This window comes from Aphis gossypii, chromosome 2, assembly GCF_020184175.1.
Source record: "Aphis gossypii isolate Hap1 chromosome 2, ASM2018417v2, whole genome shotgun sequence".
Classification (NCBI taxonomy): domain Eukaryota; kingdom Metazoa; phylum Arthropoda; class Insecta; order Hemiptera; family Aphididae; genus Aphis; species Aphis gossypii.
Window position 1 is genome coordinate 66,588,764 of NC_065531.1, and position 21,750 is coordinate 66,610,513.

The following is a 21,750-nucleotide window of genomic DNA, read 5'->3' on the forward strand; positions in this document are numbered from 1 at the left end:
TATTATAGTATTATGTATAGTTTTTTTTTTTTTTAATTATCAAATAATACAAACATGTGATTTGACCCATGAATGTAAAATTAAATTAAGTTACCAAACACATGTTTTATTTCTATAATAAATTGATAGTTACAACCTTAATTATCTGTACACTATCTGTACAAATTATAAAGGTTGAACAATATTGCATATAATAGAAACACAAAAATATTTTACAAATTAAATTCAAAATTAATTCAAACGTAAATATTATTTTTAATTATTGATGCATAATAATTATGAGTGAAACATCAACATTTATCAAAAAAACAAATCATACATAAGTCATATTTCAAAAATATAGATTCCCATTTAAATTTTAAAAGTTACCCTTTGAACCTCCTTGTACCAATTAAAAAAAAATATTGACATTAAAATATTATTGATTATGTGATTTAAAAAGGTATTCACATAGGTTGTTTTTTTCTAATTTAAGTATGCCATGCTGAAATCTGCTGAAATTTGGAACACCCTATATATATTCAAACTTATTTTTGGTTGTGTTATTAAAGATTATTTTATTCTATGATTATTATGACTTATTTGTTATTTTTTTTTAATAATTACAAAGGTAAAATGTTGACAGTGCTATAGGTACACAAATTAAGATGATATAAACAATTATCTGTTGATGACAGAAGAAAGAAAATTATAAAATCCAGAACAACAGTGCACGACTGTAATACAATTTTTTGGCAGTATAAACAGAAAAAGTTGATGCCAAATTTATTGAAAGTATATTAAGTACAAGGTATACAATAAGTATTTATACTTATAAAATATTATTTTTCTATACAACTGTGAACTATAAAAAAGAAAGAGAATTCTTTAAAGAACCCAAAACATCATTAAAATAAAGATATAATTTAATGAATTAGTATAATAATATATACAATGAAATGTTGATTTAATATGGGTTACACCCATGGTACTAGAACTAAAAATATTGTTTCAAATATGCTATAAAAATTTAATATTTTATTGAAAGGGTATAGACGAGTACTTAGAATAATTAAAATGTTATAAGTTATAACCTACGAAATAGGCAGTTAAAAAATAAACATTATATTTGGCATTTGATAGGAAGTTAATTCATTAACACTAAAAATAACCTATATAATTTATTTGTTTCAATTTTCAGAGTTTTGATTAATTAATTATAATAACCAGCATAAGATATATAAAAACAAAAGTAAACATAAATTAACAAAATATTAATTTTTTTAAATAATATACAATTGTTAAAAATTAATATTATTTGAAGTCGGGCCAAAAGCAAGACATTGAGTAAAACTTGATACATTTTACTGTCTGAGATATATAATATAAAGCAGTGAAAACTCTTTACAACATAAAACATTATAAAATGTAAACAATACATAATAATAGTTGGTTTTCTTTATAACCCATTAGTCAACTCATTCTCTATAGAGTATTTTTCATTTTCAATAACAAAATAATATTTTATGTTTCTAATACAGTTTACGTGTTATCGAAATTATAAATTATAAAAGTAATTGGCATAAATACCAAAATTTAAAAGCTCGTTCATTATTTACTTTTATCATAATAATAATACCGTTATAAAAAATATTGACATAGTAATCAAGTTCAAACAAAGGTGACTGGCTATATTAAATAAAAATATATTGAATCAAATACTTAATATAATTTTAATATATTTTAATAAAATACATTTTTTACTTTTTATTTTTCAATTATAAAAAAAATTCATGTTTCTTGTTTATAATTTTGGTTCACATAATTATTGTTATTTCTTATTCAATTTTCAGTGGCCCATACTAAATTAGATTCACAGTATTTGATAAGAAGTTGTGGGCACATTTCATGGACAACTTTAGCATTAAACCACTTAGGTTTTTCAGTTCCTTCTATCTTAATAAAATACATCACATCGCCTTGGGATTTAACACAACTAATAATTTTTTCTGCTATTATCCTTTTGGGCACCTCAGTATTGTCAATAGAATCATTTTTATTTATCGGTGTCAAATTGTTGTCTTTTTCATCAACCTCATCACTATCTTCTCTACTGACTAAATCGTTATCTTCAGACTCATCAGATATAACATCCTTATTTTCTGATAGAAGAGAAGTCTTTTTAACATTTGTATTGGATCGTGCCCTTTTACGCCCATGTTTTGCTTGAGTCATATCAAATTCTTTTAATTGATTTTCGAAAGATGCGATTAAACCATCACATTTCATATTTTCCATAGGTTCCCAAGAGTTATAAGAATCATCATAATCCTTCCACTTGAGAAAGTATTCTACTATCCCATACGTCGAACGCTTATCTAAAATCTTTTCAACATCATATTCTTCTTCTTGCCCTTCACATTCATTTTTTTTATTACAATTAGTTCGCCTGGAATAAAAATGCATTACTATGTTAATAATCAAAGCGTTTAAATAGATTCATCGTTTATTTCTAATAAATTTGCTATAAATGTCAATCAAAATGTGTTTAAACTGTTTGTGGGTACAAACTACTTCTATAAGTATTATAAAAAAAATAATTTATACTAACATTAGACTTATGATCATTCACTACACTATTTTAGTTACCTATGGGCTATGTTTAATATAAATATAAAAAAAATCAAATTATTAAAGAAAAATTATATATTAGTATTACAAATTATACAACTAATCTTATCATTGTAAATATAATATTATCAAATGGAAAGGAATCCAATAATTTCTATTATACAAAAATCAGTGACATAATATGTAAGATGACAGCATCACATTACTAATAGGGAAACACTAAAATTAATATGCGCTTAAACGTGTAGTAAGTATGTTATCTAATCATTAAACTAGTAGTAGAGATAATTGATTTATAAATGGTGAATAATTGTATATATTAAAATAGATAACGGTTTGAATTTTCATAAAGATGGAACTGAGTAAGATATTAAAACTAGAATAAGGACTTGGTTAAGTTTGGCATCAACAAGGACAAACAACAGAGAACTTTTGAAAAATAAAAATGTTGTTTACAGATAATTGTTTTATACAATAATGTAATATTAGTAATGAGTAATTATTTTTTTTTAATATTGAAATATATGTTTAGTTATTGTTGAGTTCTTATAATATTATTTTTAAATGAATCTTTAGTATTACCATAATGAATAGTTATAATATTTTAATAAAAATTTTTATTAGTTTTGAATTAATTATTGAACATTGTTTGATTTATATTTTATTGCAACTCAAAGAAATGTAGTTCTCACAAAAAACTAACTATAGACTATATAGAAATCTTTCAAATAAATCTATTTACAATTTTGATTCTCTGTAGATGTCATTATGTCCATTCTAGCAGTTGTCTCATAGATGTCAGAAGTAGAGTCAAAAAAGCATTATATGTGGACCAATTCTATAGACATCTTTGTAATTTAGATTTCGACATCAAATAGATATCCACAACATATTACGATGAAGTATGTTAGATGTTTGAGATGTTTCAATGTTTGCGTATTACATAATATTCAGCTTAACATTTCATAGGAAGATAAGTAATCAAAAAATCACTACAGATCTCAGGTGCGTGTTGATAATATGGAGACGGACAACATTAGCAAACAACGAAAACCGTGGTTAAAAACCGAGTAAACGAGATATCAAAATCCCGTGCATGTGCATAAATACTAGTTGTTACTCACCTGGAACTCATGTCGAAAATCCAAAAGTTGCGGCGTTGGATAAATAAACCAGGCAGCGGGACCAAGCAAAATGAAAACCGTGAACACTATACGGAAGAAAGCAGAATAATCGAATAACAATGTTATGTTAACCTCAATAATTAAAATGTCGTCGAATGGACGAGAGTGGTAGTACTATTGACAGTGTGTTCACAATGAGGGAAGTAGTATGCAAGCCAACAACCTTGATTAAACTACCTGCCATTAAGTGGCGATACGACGAGCGGATCACTACAGCTAGTTCCAAGTTACGTACGCGCATGCACGCGCGCACCATTCCTACTATCAACATATCTTATCATGTACGTGTTGTTGCCTGACAGACGATAGCCAACGTCGTTAGGGCGCGAAAAAAATACGCTATAGGGTGCGTTCGTCTGGATTTAGGACAATCGGTCCCCGGACAATTGGTCCCCGGCTTAAAAGTTAAATACAAAATATTTTACAAAAAAAAAAATTAAAAAGTTAAATACTTAAATATGGTACCAATAGGTGTTCTTGCAACGTGTAGGCTGCATCACCAACAAGATGGGAGTTGTTGGGAAATTTTGTAGGGTTGTTTATGTCCTAGTGTAATTCAGGCAAACGAAACACTTGTTGGTCATGAACTGAACCAACGTTTCCGGCATAACAGTGAATTAACTTACACTGATGATCACAAACAGCCTATAAAAACATAGTATTTATTAAATCCGTATCCAATTCAACTACAAAAAGTTTATAAGTAAACATAGTAGCATACTATAATGTCATCTTGACAAAAAAAAAATCTAATATACTTGTAGTTGAATTGAGTGGTGACCTTTTCTGTTAACGTAAGACTTTGGATGATCATGAGGTGTCGGTATGTTTATGTGGGTCCCTTCTATTGCACTGAGGACATTAGGAAGGTTACTGATGCCAATAAATCCATTTCTAATAACCTTTGCTCTTTCCTCATTAGGCCATACAATAAAAGCAGGTGCTAGAATGTCTAAAGCGTTAACCACTCTTCTTACCCATTTCAATGCAGTTGCTCTCCCTACATTAAATTTTTCATAAATTGACCTGTAAATATACGTGAAATAAAACAACTACCTAATTGAAAATTCTATTAATAAATTAGTAACCTAACCCACACTAGTAATTTAGTTCATGGGCGCATATCACTACTATTTTAATATTCTTTTTTATGTGTGCACGAATCGCCACATTTTTTGTATTATAATATTATACAATATATAGAGTATTAGAGTGTGCACTAATCGCCATTTCTTTCTACTATACCTTGTGTGGGCGCAAATCGCCACCCTTTTTTTTGTATTATATTATATTATATATCGTGTGCGCTGCGTGCTAATCGCCACCAATTTTACATTTTATTTTATACTTGTTATTGAATTTTTGTCGGTGCTGATCGTATTATTTATTTCTTTTGCGTGTATTATTTAAATTATTTTGTGTCTATGTGTGTGAAATTATTGTGGCCAAGGTAGCAGTCTGCTGGCCAGCCGAGCACCGACAAACTTGTGAGTTAAAAATAAATGATTTTCAATTTTTTAAAATCTTATATTAATAGTTTATATTTTTACCTATATTATATATTTTCAGCATTAATATATTATTCTGATGGAAAGTAATTCTAATGTGTGGGATGAATAATTAGTTTTTTATTTTCAAAATAAAATTAAAAACATCATAATTACGAATAATTTGAAGTGAAATAAATGATTTTTAATTTTTTAAAATCTTATATTCATAGTTTATATTTTTACTTATATTATATTTTTTCAGCATTAATATTTTATTCTGATGGAAAGTAATTCTAATGTGTGAGATGAATAATTAGTTTTTTATTTTCAAAATAAAATTAAAAACATCATAATTACGAATAATTTGAAGTGAAATAAATGATTTTTAAATTTTTAACATCTTATATTAATAGTTTATATTTTTACTTATATTATATTTTTTCAGCACTAATATTTTATTCTGATTTAAAATATTTCAAATGTGTGAGATGAAAAATTAGTTTTTTATTTTCAAAATAAAAATGAAAACATCATAATAACGAATAAAATGAAATTAAATAAATGATTTTCAATTTTTTAAAATCTCATATAATAAGTTTATTTCTTTTCTATTATTATATTTTTTCAGCATTAATATTTTATTCTGATGGAAAATAATTTTAATGTGTGAGATGAATAATTAGTTTTTTATTTTCAAAATAAAATTAAAAACATCATAATTACGAATAAAATGAAATTAAATAAATGATTTTCAATTTTTTAACATCTTATATAATTAATTAAATAGTTTTCTTATATTTACTTCTTTCTGCATTAACATCTTATACTGATGGAAAAGATTTCTAATGTGTGAGATGAATAATTAGTTTTTTATTTTCAAAATAAAATTAAAAACATCATAATTACGAATAATTTGAAGTGAAATAAATGATTTTTAATTTTTTAAAATCTTATATTCATAGTTTATATTTTTACTTATATTATATTTTTTCAGCATTAATATTTTATTCTGATGGAAAGTAATTCTAATGTGTGAGATGAATAATTAGTTTTTTATTTTCAAAATAAAATTAAAAACATCATAATTACGAATAATTTGATGTGAAGTAAATGATTTTTAATTTTTTAAAATCTTATATTCATAGTTTATATTTTTACTTATATTATATTTTTTCAGCATTAATATTTTATTGTGATGGAAAGTAATTCTAATGTGTGAGATGAATAATTAGTTTTTTATTTTCAAAATAAAATTAAAAACATCATAATTACGAATAAAATGAAATTAAATAAATGATTTTCAATTTTTTAAAATCTTATATTAATAGTTTATTTTTTCTTATATTATATTTTTTCAGCATTAATATTTTATTCTGATGGAAAATAATTTTAATGTGTGAGATGAATAATTAGTTTTTTATTTTCAAAATAAAATTAAAAACATCATAATTACGAATAAAATGAAATTAAATAAATGATTTTCAATTTTTTAAAATCTTATATTAATAGTTTATATTTTTACTTGTATTATATTTATTCAGCATTAATATTTTATTCTGATTTCAAATATTTCTAATGTGTGAGATGAATAATTAGTTTTTTATTTTCAAAATAAAAATGAAAACATCATAATTACGAATAAAATGAAATTAAATAAATGATTTTCAATTTTTTAAAATATTATATTAATAGTTTATATTTTTACTTATATTATATTTTTTCAACATTAATATTTTATTCTGATTTCAAATATTTCAAATGTGTGAGATGAAAAATTAGTTTTTTATTTTCAAAATAAAAATGAAAACATCATAATACGAATAAAATGAAATTAAATAAATGATTTTCAATTTTTAAAATCTTATATTAATAGTTTATATTTTTACTTATATTATATTTTTTCAACATTAATATTTATTCTGATTTCAAATATTTCCAATGTGTGAGATGAAAATTAGTTTTTATTTTCAAAATAAAAATGAAAACATCATAATTACGAATAAATGAAATTAGATAAATGATTTTCAATTTTTTAAAATCTTATATTAATAGTTATATTTTTATTTATATTATATTTTTTCAGCATTAATATCTTATCTGATGGAAAGTAATTCTAGTGAGTGAGATGAATAATTAGTTTTTTATTTTCAAAATAAAAATTAAAACATCATAATTACGAATATAAAATTTATACAAATGTTTTCAATTTTTTAAAAGATTCAAATCATTATATTTCGTGTGATGCAAAACCATCGCTGTTATCCATGATTTTCTGATTTAAATGCAAAGGCTTCAATTCTTTGAGATAAGTTCCATGATATATAGTAATACCTAAACAATAATTACATTGGATCAATCTATGATTAAGTTTTCAATTACGATTAAGCAATTTTAAAAGCCTCATATAATCAAATAAATAATTTTCTTATATTATCTTTTTTCTGCATTAACATCATATACTGATGGGAAATATTTCAAATGTGTGAGATGAATAATAATTTTTTTATTTTCAAAATAAAATTAAAAACATCATAATTACGAATAAAATGAAATTAAATAATTGATTTTCAATTTTTTAAAATCTTATATTAATAGTTTATATTTTTACTTATATTATATTTTTTCAGCATTAATATTTTATTCTGATTTCAAATCTTTCTAATGTGTGAGATGAAAAATTAGTTTTTTATTTTCAAAATAAAAATGAAAACATCATAATTACGAAAAAAATGAAATTAAATAAATGATTTTCAATTTTTTAAAATCTTATATTAATAGTTTATATTTTTACTATATTATATTTTTTCAGCATTAATATTTATTCTGATGGAAAGTAATTCTATGTGTGAGATGAATAATTAGTTTTTTATTTTCAAAATAAAATTAAAAACATCATAATTACGAATAAATGAAATGAAATAAATGATTTTTAATTTTTAACATCTTATATTAATAGTTTATATTTTACTTATATTATATTTTTTCAGCATTAATATTTTATTCTGATTTAAAATATTTCAAATGTGTGAGATGAAAAATTAGTTTTTTATTTTCAAAATAAAAATGAAAACATCATAATTACGAATAAAATGAAATTAAATAAATGATTTTCAATTTTTTAAAATCTCATATAATAAGTTTATTTCTTTTCTATTATTATATTTTTTCAGCATTAATATTTTATTCTGATGGAAAATATTTTAATGTGTGAGATGAATAATTAGTTTTTATTTTCAAAATAAAATTAAAAACATCATAATTACGAATAAAATGAAATTAAATAAATGATTTTCAATTTTTTAACATCTTATATATTAATTAAATAGTTTTCTTATATTTATTCTTTCTGCATTAAATCTTATACTGATGGAAAAGATTTCTAATGTGTGAGATGAATAATTAGTTTTTTATTTTCAAAATAAAATTAAAAAATCATAATTACGAATAATTTGAAATTAAATAAATGATTTTTAATTTTTTAAAATCTTATATTCATAGTTTATATTTTTACTTATATTATATTTTTTCAGCATTAATATTTTATTCTGATGGAAAGTAATTCTAATGTGTGAGATGAATAATTAGTTTTTTATTTTCAAAATAAAATTAAAAACATCATAATTACGAATAAAATGAAATTAAATAAATGATTTTTAATTTTTTAAAATCTTATATTAATAGTTTATATTTTTACTTATATTATATTTTTTCAGCATTAATATTTTATTGTGATGGAAAGTAATTCTAATGTGTGAGATGAATAATTAGTTTTTTATTTTCAAAATAAAATTAAAAACATCATAATTACGAATAAAATGAAATTAAATAAATGATTTTCAATTTTTTAAAATCTCATATAATAAGTTTATTTCTTTTCTTATATTATATTTTTTCAGCATTAATATTTTATTCTGATGGAAAATAATTTTAATGTGTGAGATGAATAATTAGTTTTTTATTTTCAAAATAAAATTAAAAACATCATAATTACGAATAAAATGAAATTAAATAAATGATTTTCAATTTTTTAAAATCTTATATTAATAGTTTATATTTTTACTTGTATTATATTTATTCAGCATTAATATTTTATTCTGATTTCAAATATTTCTAATGTGTGAGATGAATAATTAGTTTTTTATTTTCAAAATAAAATTAAAAACATCATAATTACGAATAAAATGAAATTAAATAAATGATTTTCAATTTTTTAAAATATTATATTAATAGTTTATATTTTTACTTATATTATATTTTTTCAACATTAATATTTTATTCTGATTTCAAATATTTCAAATGTGTGAGATGAAAAATTAGTTTTTTATTTTCAAAATAAAAATGAAAACATCATAATAACGAATAAAATGAAATTAAATAAATGATTTTCAATTTTTTAAAATCTTATATTAATAGTTTATATTTTTACTTATATTATATTTTTTCAACATTAATATTTTATTCTGATTTCAAATATTTCCAATGTGTGAGATGAAAAATTAGTTTTTTATTTTCAAAATAAAAATGAAAACATCATAATTACGAATAAAATGAAATTAGATAAATGATTTTCAATTTTTTAAAATCTTATATTAATAGTTTATATTTTTTTATATTATATTTTTTCAGCATTAATATCTTATTCTGATGGAAAGTAATTCTAATGTGTGAGATGAATAATTAGTTTTTTATTTTCAAAATAAAAATAAAAACATCATAATTACGAATAAAATGAATTAAATAAATGATTTTCAATTTTCAAAAGATTCAAATATTATATTTCGTGTGATGCAAAACCATCGCTGTTATCCATGATTTTCTGATTTAAATGCAAAGGCTTCAATTCTTGAGATAAGTTCCATGATATATAGTAATACCTAAACATAATTACATTGGATCAATCTATGATTAAGTTTTCATTAAGATTAAGCAATTTTAAAAGCCTCATATAATCAAATAATAATTTTTTTATATTATCTTTTTTCTGCATTAATATTTATTCTGATGGAAATATTTCAAATGTGTGAGATGAATAATAGTTTTTTATTTTCAAAATAAAATTAAAAACATCATAATTACGAATAAAATGAAATTAAATAAATGATTTTCAATTTTTTAAAATCTTATATTAATAGTTTATATTTTACTTATATTATTTTTTCAACATTAATATTTTATTCTGATTTCAAATATTTCCAATGTGTGAGATGAATAATTAGTTTTTTATTTTCAAAATAAAATTAAAAACATCATAATTACGAATAAATGAAATTAAGTAAATGATTTTCAATTTTTTAAAATTATATTAATAGTTTATATTTTTACTTATATTATATTTTTTCAGCATTAATATTTTATTCTGATGGAAAGTAATTCTAATGTGTGAGATGAATAATTAGTTTTTTATTTTCAAAATAAAAATGAAAACATCATAATTACGAATAAAATGAAATTAAATAAATGATTTTCAATTTTTTAAAATCTCATATAATAAGTTTATTTTTTTCTTATATTATATTTTTCAGCATTAATTTTATTCTGATGGAAATAATTCTAATGTGTGAGATGAATAATTAGTTTTTTATTTTCAAAATAAAATTAAAAACATCATAATTACGAATAAAATGAAATTAAATAAATGATTTTCAATTTTTTAAAATCTTATATTAATAGTTTATATTTTTACTTATATTATATTTTTTCAGCATTAATATTTTATTCTGATTTAAAATATTTCAAATGTGTGAGATGAATAATTAGTTTTTTATTTTCAAAATAAAATTAAAAACATCATAATTACGAATAAAATGAAATTAAATAAATGATTTTCAATTTTTTAAAATCTTATGTTAATAGTTTATATTTTTACTTATATTATATTTTTTCAGCATTAATATTTATTCTGATTTCAAATATTTCAATGTGTGAGATGAAAAATTAGTTTTTTATTTTCAAAATAAAAATGAAAACATCATAATAACGAATAAAATGAAATTAAATAAATGATTTTCAATTTTTTAAAATCTTATATTAATAGTTTATATTTTTACTTATATTATATTTTTCAACATTAATATTTTATTCTGATTTCAAATATTTCCAATGTGTGAGATGAATAATTAGTTTTTTATTTTCAAAATAAAATTAAAAACATCATAATTACGAATAATTTGAAGTGAAATAAATGATTTTCAATTTTTAAAATCTTATATTAATAGTTTATATTTTTACTTATATTATATTTTTTCAGCATTAATATCTTATTCTGATGGAAAGTAATTCTAATGTGTGAGATGAATAATTAGTTTTTTATTTTCAAAATAAAATTAAAAACATCATAATTACGAATAAAATGAAATTAAATAAATGATTTTCAATTTTTTAAAATCTTATATAATAGTTTATATTTTACTTATATTATATTTTTCAGCATTAATATTTTATTCTGATTTCAAAATTTCTAATGTGTGAGATGAATAATTAGTTTTTTATTTTCAAAATAAAAATGAAAACATCATAATTACGAATAAAATGAAATTAGATAAATGATTTTCAATTTTTTAACATCTTATATTAATAGTTTATATTTTACTTATATTATATTTTTCAGCATTAATATTTTATTCTGATTTAAAATATTTCAAATGTGTGAGATGAATAATTAGTTTTTTATTTTCAAAATAAAATTAAAAACATCATAATTACGAATAAAATGAAATTAAATAAATGATTTTCAATTTTTTAAAATATTATATTAATAGTTTATATTTTTACTTATATAATATTTTTTCAGCATTAATATCTTATTCTGATGGAAAGTAATTCTAGTGAGTGAGATGAATAATTAGTTTTTTATTTTCAAAATAAAATTAAAAACATCATAATTACGAATAAAATGAAATTAAATAAATGATTTTCAATTTTTTAAAATATTATATTAATAGTTTATATTTTTACTTATATTATATTTTTTCAGCATTAATATCTTATTCTGATGGAAAGTAATTCTAGTGAGTGAGATGAATAATTAGTTTTTTATTTTCAAAATAAAATTAAAAACATCATAATTACGAATAAAATGAAATTAAATAAATGATTTTCAATTTTTTAAAATATTATATTAATAGTTTATATTTTTACTTATATAATATTTTTTCAGCATTAATATCTTATTCTGATGGAAAGTAATTCTAGTGAGTGAGATGAATAATTAGTTTTTTATTTTCAAAATAAAATTAAAAACATCATAATTACGAATAAAATGAAATTAAATAAATGATTTTCAATTTTTTAAAATCTTATATTAATAGTTTATATTTTTACTTGTATTATATTTATTCAGCATTAATATCTTATTCTGATTTCAAATATTTCAAATGTGTGAGATGAATAATTAGTTTTTTATTTTCAAAATAAAATTAAAAACATCATAATTACGAATAAAATGAAATTAAATAAATGATTTTCAATTTTTTAAAATCTTATATTAATAGTTTATATATTTACTTATATTATATTTTTTCAGCATTAATATCTTATTCTGATTTCAAATATTTCTAATGTGTGAGATGAAAAATTAGTTTTTTATTTTCAAAATAAAAATGAAAACATCATAATTACGAAAAAAATGAAATTAGATAAATGATTTTCAATTTTTTAACATCTTATATTAATAGTTTATATTTTTACTTATATTATATTTTTTCAGCATTAATATTTTATTCTGATTTAAAATATTTCAAATGTGTGAGATGAATAATTAGTTTTTTATTTTCAAAATAAAATTAAAAACATCATAATTACGAATAAAATGAAATTAAATAAATGATTTTCAATTTTTTAAAATCTTATATTAATAGTTTATATTTTTACTTGTATTATATTTTTCAGCATTAATATTTATTCTGATTTAAAATATTTCAAATGTGTGAGATGAATAATTAGTTTTTATTTTCAAAATAAAATTAAAAACATCATAATTACGAATAAAATGAAATTAAATAAATGATTTTCAATTTTTTAAAATATTATATTAATAGTTTATATTTTTACTTATATTATATTTTTTCAACATTAATATTTATTCTGATTTCAAATATTTCAAATGTGTGAGATGAAAAATTAGTTTTTTATTTTCAAAATAAAAATGAAAACATCATAATAACGAATAAAATGAAATTAAATAAATGATTTTCAATTTTTTAAAATCTTATATTAATAGTTTATATTTTTACTTATATTATATTTTTCAACATTAATATTTTATTCTGATTTCAAATATTTCCAATGTGTGAGATGAATAATTAGTTTTTTATTTTCAAAATAAAATTAAAAACATCATAATTACGAATAATTTGAAGTGAAATAAATGATTTTCAATTTTTTAAAATCTTATATTAATAGTTTATATTTTTACTTATATTATATTTTTTCAGCATTAATATCTTATTCTGATGGAAAGTAATTCTAATGTGTGAGATGAATAATTAGTTTTTTATTTTCAAAATAAAATTAAAAACATCATAATTACGAATAAAATGAAATTAAATAAATGATTTTCAATTTTTTAAAATATTATATTAATAGTTTATATTTTTACTTATATAATATTTTTTCAGCATTAATATCTTATTCTGATGGAAAGTAATTCTAGTGAGTGAGATGAATAATTAGTTTTTATTTTCAAAATAAAATTAAAAACATCATAATTACGAATAAAATGAAATTAAATAAATGATTTTCAATTTTTTAAAATATTATATTAATAGTTTATATTTTACTTATATATATTTTTCAGCATTAATATTTTATTCTGATTTAAAATATTTCAAATGTGTGAGATGAATAATTAGTTTTTTATTTTCAAAATAAAATTAAAAACATCATAATTACGAATAAAATGAAATTAAATAAATGATTTTCAATTTTTTAAAATCTTATATTAATAGTTTATATATTTACTTATATTATATTTTTTCAGCATTAATATCTTATTCTGATTTCAAATATTTCTAATGTGTGAGATGAATAATTAGTTTTTTATTTTCAAAATAAAATTAAAACATCATAATTACGAATAAAATGAAATTAAATAAATGATTTTCAATTTTTTAAAATCTTATATTAATAGTTTATTTTTACTTATATAATATTTTTTCAGCATTAATATCTTATTCTGATGGAAAGTAATTCTAGTGAGTGAGATGAATAATTAGTTTTTATTTTCAAAATAAAATTAAAAACATCATAATTACGAATAAAATGAAATTAAATAAATGATTTTCAATTTTTTAAAATCTTATATTAATAGTTATATTTTTACTTATATTATATTTTTTCAGCATTAATATCTTATTCTGATGGAAAGTAATTCTAGTGTGTGAGATGAATAATTAGTTTTTTATTTTCAAAATAAAATTAAAAACATCATAATTACGAATAAAATGAAATTAAATAAATGATTTTCAATTTTTTAAAATCTTATATTAATAGTTTATATTTTTACTTATTATATTTTTTCAGCATTAATATTTTATTCTGATTTAAAATATTTCAAATGTGTGAGATGAATAATTAGTTTTTTATTTTCAAAATAAAATTAAAACATCATAATTACGAATAAAATGAAATAAATAAATGATTTTCAATTTTTAAAATCTTATATTAATAGTTATATATTTACTTATATTATATTTTTCAGCATTAATATCTTATTCTGATTTCAAATATTTCTAATGTGTGAGATGAAAAATTAGTTTTTTATTTTCAAAATAAAATAAAAACATCATAATTACGAAAAAAATGAAATTAAATAAATGATTTTCAATTTTTTAACATCTTATATAATAGTTTATATTTTACTTATATATATTTTTTCAGCATTAATATTTTATCTGATTTAAAATATTTCAAATGTGTGAGATGAATAATTAGTTTTTTATTTTCTAAATAAAATTAAAAACATCATAATTACGAATAAAATGAAATTAAATAAATGATTTTCAATTTTTAAAATCTTATATTAATAGTTTATATTTTTACTTATATAATATTTTTTCAGCATTAATATCTTATTCTGATGGAAAGTAATTCTAGTGTGTGAGATGAATAATTAGTTTTTATTTTCAAAATAAAATTAAAAACATCATAATTACGAATAAAATGAAATTAAATAAATGATTTTCAATTTTTTAAAATATTATATTAATAGTTTATATTTTTACTTATATTATATTTTTCAGCATTAATATTTTATTCTGATTTAAAATATTTCAAATGTGTGAGATGAATAATTTTTTTATTTTCAAAATAAAATTAAAAACATCATAATTACGAATAAAATGAAATTAAATAAATGATTTTCAATTTTTTAAAATATTATATTAATAGTTTATATTTTTACTTATATTATATTTTTTCAGCATTAATATTTTATTCTGATTTAAAATATTTCAAATGTGTGAGATGAATAATTAGTTTTTTATTTTCAAAATAAAATTAAAAACATCATAATTACGAATAAAATGAAATTAAATAAATGATTTTCAATTTTTTAAAATATTATATTAATAGTTTATATTTTTACTTATATTATATTTTTTCAGCATTAATATTTTATTCTGATTTAAAATATTTCAAATGTGTGAGATGAATAATTAGTTTTTTATTTTCAAAATAAAATTAAAAACATCATAATACGAATAAAATGAAATTAAATAAATGATTTTCAATTTTTTAAAATATTATATTAATAGTTTATATTTTTACTTATATTATATTTTTTCAGCATTAATATTTATTCTGATTTAAAATATTTCAAATGTGTGTGAGATGAATAATTAGTTTTTATTTTCAAAATAAAATTAAAACATCATAATTACGAATAAAATGAAATTAAATAAATGATTTTCAATTTTTTAAAATATTATATTAATAGTTTATATTTTACTTATATTATATTTTTTCAGCATTAATATTTATTCTGATTTCAAATATTTCTAATGTGTGAGATGAAAAATTAGTTTTTTATTTTCAAAATAAAATTAAAAACATCATAATTACGAATAAAATGAAATTAAATAAATGATTTTCAATTTTTTAACATCTTATATAATTAATTAAATAATTTTCTTATATTACTTTTTTCTGCATTAATATTTTATTCTGATTTAAAATATTTCAAATGTGTGAGATGAATATTAGTTTTTTATTTTCAGAATAAAAAATGGAACATCATAATTACGAATAATGAAGTGAAATAAATGATTTTCAATTTTTTAAAATCTTATATTAATAGTTTATATTTTTACTTATATTATATTTTTTCAGCATTAATATCTTATTCTGATGGAAAGTAATTCTAGTGAGTGAGATGAATAATTAGTTTTTTATTTTCAAAATAAAAATTAAAACATCATAATTACGAATAAAATTTATACAAATGGTTTTCAATTTTCAAAAGATTCAAATCATTATATTTCGTGTGATGCAAAACCATCGCTGTTATCCATGATTTTCTGATTTAAATGCAAAGGCTTCAATTCTTTGAGATAAGTTCCATGATATATAGTAATACCTAAACAATAATTACATTGGATCAATCTATGATTAAGTTTTCAATTAAGATTAAGCAATTTTAAAAGCCTCATATAATCAAATAAATAATTTTTTTATATTATCTTTTTTCTGCATTAACATCTTATACTGATGGGAAATATTTCAAATGTGTGAGATGAATAATAATTTTTTTATTTTCAAAATAAAATTAAAAACATCATAATTACGAATAAAATGAAATTAAATAAATGATTTTCAATTTTTTAAAATCTTATATTAATAGTTTATATATTTACTTATATTATATTTTTTCAGCATTAATATCTTATTCTGATTTCAAATATTTCTAATGTGTGAGATGAAAAATTAGTTTTTTATTTTCAAAATAAAAATGAAAACATCATAATTACGAAAAAAATGAAATTAGATAAATGATTTTCAATTTTTTAACATTTATATTAATAGTTTATATTTTTACTTATATATTTTTTCAGCATTAATATTTTATTCTGATTTAAAATATTTCAAATGTGTGAGATGAATAATTAGTTTTTTATTTTCTAAATAAAATTAAAAACATCATAATTACGAATAAAATGAAATTAAATAAATGATTTTCAATTTTTTAAAATCTTATATTAATAGTTTATATTTTTACTTATATAATATTTTTTCAGCATTAATATCTTATTCTGATGGAAAGTAATTCTAGTGAGTGAGATGAATAATTAGTTTTTTATTTTCAAAATAAAATTAAAAACATCATAATTACGAATAAAATGAAATTAAATAAATGATTTTCAATTTTTTAAAATCTTATATTAATAGTTTATATTTTTACTTATATTATATTTTTCAGCATTAATATTTTATTCTGATTAAAATATTTCAATGTGTGAGATGAATAATTAGTTTTTTATTTTCAAAATAAAATTAAAAACATCATAATTACGAATAAAATGAAATTAAATAAATGATTTTCAATTTTTTAAAATATTATATTAATAGTTTATATTTTACTTATATTATATTTTTCAGCATTAATATTTTATTCTGATTAAAATATTTCAAATGTGTGAGATGAATAATTAGTTTTTTATTTTCAAAATAAAATTAAAAACATCATAATTACGAATAAAATGAAATTAAATAAATGATTTTCAATTTTTTAAAATATTATATTAATAGTTTATATTTTTACTTATATTATATTTTTTCAGCATTAATATTTTATTCTGATTTCAAATATTTCTAATGTGTGAGATGAAAAATTAGTTTTTTATTTTCAAAATAAAATTAAAAACATCATAATTACGAATAAAATGAAATTAAATAAATGATTTTCAATTTTTTAAAATCTTATATTAATAGTTTATACTTTTACTTATATAATATTTTTTCAGCATTAATATCTTATTCTGATGGAAAGTAATTCTAGTGAGTGAGATGAATAATTAGTTTTTTATTTTCAAAATAAAATTAAAACATCATAATTACGAATAAAATTTATAAATGGTTTTCAATTTTTTAAAAGATTATATCATTATATTTCGTATGATGCAAAACCATCGCTGTTATCCATGATTTTCTGATTTAAATGGCATAGGCTTCAAGTCTTTGAGATAAGTTCCATGATATATAGTAATACCTAAACAATAATTACATTGGATTAATCTATGATTAAGTTTTCAATTAAGATTAAGCAATTTTAAAAGCCTCATATAATCAAATAAATAATTTTCTTATATTATCTTTTTTCTGCATTAACATCTTATACTGATGGAATATATTTCAAATGTGTGAGATGAATGATAATTTTTTTATTTTCAAAATAAAATTAAAAACATCATAATTACGAATAAAATGAAATTAAATAATTGATTTTCAATTTTTTAAAATCTTATATTAATAGTTTATATTTTTACTTGTATTATATTTATTCAGCATTAATATTTTATTCTGATTTCAAATATTTCTAATGTGTGAGATGAAAAATCATTTTTTTTTTCAAAATAAAAATGAAAACATCATAATTACGAATAAAATGAAATTAGATAAATGATTTTCAATTTTTTAACATCTTATATAATTAATTAAATAATTTTCTTATATTTACTTTTTTCTGCATTAATATTTATTCTGATTTAAAATTATTCAAATGTGTGAGATGAATAATTAGTTTTTTATTTTCAAAATAAAAATGAAAACATCATAATAACGAATAAAATGAAATTAAATAAATGATTTTCAATTTTTTAAAATATATATTAATAGTTTATATTTTTACTTATATTATATTTTTCAGCATTAATATTTATTCTGATTTCAAATATTTCTAATGTGTGAGATGAAAAATTAGTTTTTTATTTTCAAAATAAAATTAAAAACATCATAATTACGAATAAAATGAAATTAAATAAATGATTTTCAATTTTTTAACATCTTATATAATTAATTAAATAATTTTCTTATATTTACTTTTTTCTGCATTAATATTTTATTCTGATTTAAAATATTTCAAATGTGTGAGATGAATAATTAGTTTTTTATTTTCAGAATAAAAAATGGAAACATCATAATTACGAATAATTTGAAGTGAAATAAATGATTTTCAATTTTTTAAAATCTTATATTAATAGTTTATATTTTTACTTATATTATATTTTTTCAGCATTAATATCTTATTCTGATGGAAAGTAATTCTAGTGAGTGAGATGAATAATTAGTTTTTTATTTTCAAATTAAAAATTAAAACATCATAATTACGAATAAAATTTATACAAATGGTTTTCAATTTTCAAAAGATTCATATCATTATATTTCGTGTGATGCAAAATCATCACTGTTATCCATGATTTTCTGATTTAAATGGCATAGGCTTTAATTCTTTGAGATAAGTTCCCTGATATATAGTAATACCTAAACAATAATTACATTGGATCAATCTATGATTAAGTTTTCAATTACGATTAAGCAATTTTAAAAGCCTCATATAATCAAATAAATAATTTTCTTATATTATGTTTTTTCTGCATTAACATCTTATACTGATGGAAAATATTTCAAATGTGTGAGATGAATAATAATTTTTTTATTTTCAAAATAAAATTAAAAACATCATAATTACGAATAAAATGAAATTAAATAAATGATTTTCAATTTTTTAAAATCTTATATTAATAGTTTATATTTTTTCTTGTATTATATTTATTCAGCATTAATATTTTATTCTGATTTCAAATATTTCTAATGTGTGAGATGAAAAATTAGTTTTTTATTTTCAAAATAAAAATGAAAACATCATAATAACGAATAAAATGAAATTAAATAAATGATTTTAATTTTTTAAAATCTTATATTAATAGTTTATATATTTACTTATATTATATTTTTTCAGCATTATTATTTTATTCTGATGGAAAGTAATTCTAATGTTCATAATTTTCCATTCTAGGTATAACATTTTTGGCAGTTAAAAACGGCGCTGCAAGTTCAAAGTCATTGATCATCGTCCTCACTTCTTCCGACGAAGAGAAAAAATTGACTTCGCCAACTAGTTTTAGAGCTAGTCCTACTTACTCTTGTTCATTTATGTCGCCCATAATTAGGTACCTATTACTAATTATAATTTAGAATTAAATAATAATTAAAAATGATTTTGTATGCATTAGTGATCAGCTGTGGAAGTGGAATAACGAGTAACGACTAACGAGTTACGTGATAACACTGATAACTCATAAAGTGATAACGTCCGACGTCGCAATGATTGTGCACGAATAATTTGCGTTCGTCTTGAAGCTAACGTGATATTTCTTACTATATAGCGCTTATCCCAAGGTGAATGGTTCATATTCGGTATCGTTAGCGTGAGCACTGTAATCGGAAAATCGTCCAAGACGAACGCACCCATAGTATTTGTATAAAATAATTTATTATTAGATAACATGGAGGCAACTCGCTTTGGCGAAACAGCGATACGTTTCGGCTTGATGAGTGCACAAAAAATCGGACAGTGGTTGCCCAATCGATAGATAAAATTCGACGTAATTCACGTTGGTTAAAAATGTCGTCGGCCGTCGGTTCTTGCGACCGACCAACACCCACTCAGGAGTGGCGACTCGGGTGCGAAATAATGTGGCAGAGGCCAGTCACAAACTTTAAAAAATAGTGTATTTATAATAAATTATTAATTAATTTAATAATGTGACATAAAAATGTGACGCAAAAATTGATTATCAGGTATGAAAATTTATTTTGATTGAAACATAAATTGTATTATAAATATCAAATGAAAGTGATGAATTGCAATTAGATTCTAAGATTCCAGCTCAACTTTATTTTTATTGTATTGTTATGGGCTATGAGATATCTATAAGATATCTACGAGATTACAAGGCTAAGTTAGTATGACCATGCCTCGTGTCAAGGGTAATGCGGATGCTACTATGACCATGACACGTGTCGGGATAGTAAGCGCACCAATAATTACAGTGCACTAATGATGCATTTGAGATGTTATTGCACATTCTCAAATTCGTGTCCGAATTTGCAACAACAACAACAAGGATACCTGGTTTTACCCAGAAGGCGACAACACGACGTAAACAAGAGACGCACCACAATATATAAGGGCGCCCGAAGACCAGCAACGGCAGATGTACCAAAGCTATCAACAACTGAGCACTTTCACGTCACTCAGCCACTTATTTTATTTGTTACATGTATTTTGTTTATATGCAATAAAACATATTACGTTATTAAGTTTAACTTTCATTCAAATTAACCATTTGGATTCAAATCTGATACTGGCACGCAGTATTTAAGTTGTGGAGTGAGCGACCCGGGGGCGAAAATTTGTGTATATTATGTTGTTACCCACACAGCAAAAAAATGTTATAATAACATTACCATAA

The 21,750-nt window shown here is 19.6% G+C and overlaps 3 protein-coding genes across 5 annotated transcripts in view; all 3 read right to left on the reverse strand.

Annotated features, from left to right (window-relative positions):
* LOC126549915 (chromobox protein homolog 5-like) overlaps positions 1–4,184 on the reverse strand; it is a 23,043-nt gene extending 18,859 nt beyond the window's left edge. Inside the window, exons 1-2 of one of the 2 annotated variants that reach the window (XM_050200330.1) lie at positions 3,735–4,181; positions 1,575–2,428 (exon numbers count right to left, since the gene is read on the reverse strand). In XM_050200330.1, the coding sequence (XP_050056287.1) occupies positions 1,822–2,428; positions 3,735–3,745 (618 nt within the window). In that variant the 5' untranslated portion in view covers positions 3,746–4,181 and the 3' untranslated portion in view covers positions 1,575–1,821. Of the gene's footprint in view, positions 1–1,574; positions 2,429–3,734 lie in introns of those variants that run through there. The other variant, XM_050200332.1, reaches the window with a different exon arrangement.
* The window catches only part of LOC114123603 (uncharacterized), a 53,290-nt gene that overhangs the window by 8,372 nt on the left and 23,168 nt on the right, over positions 1–21,750 (reverse strand). The window contains exon 10 of one of the 2 annotated variants that reach the window (XR_007603883.1): positions 18,392–18,485. The exons of the other annotated variant lie outside the window; for it this stretch is intronic. The gene's annotated coding sequence lies outside the window, so the exon portion shown is untranslated. Of the gene's footprint in view, positions 1–18,391; positions 18,486–21,750 lie in introns of those variants that run through there. 2 annotated transcript variants of the gene reach the window in all.
* On the reverse strand, positions 4,341–20,747 carry LOC126549848 (putative nuclease HARBI1). Its single transcript, XM_050200237.1, has 3 exons — positions 20,548–20,747; positions 4,553–4,820; positions 4,341–4,439 (listed from the first exon to the last, which is right to left on the reverse strand). Exons 1-3 carry the CDS (start codon positions 20,745–20,747, stop codon positions 4,341–4,343), a joined length of 567 nt encoding a protein of 188 aa, XP_050056194.1.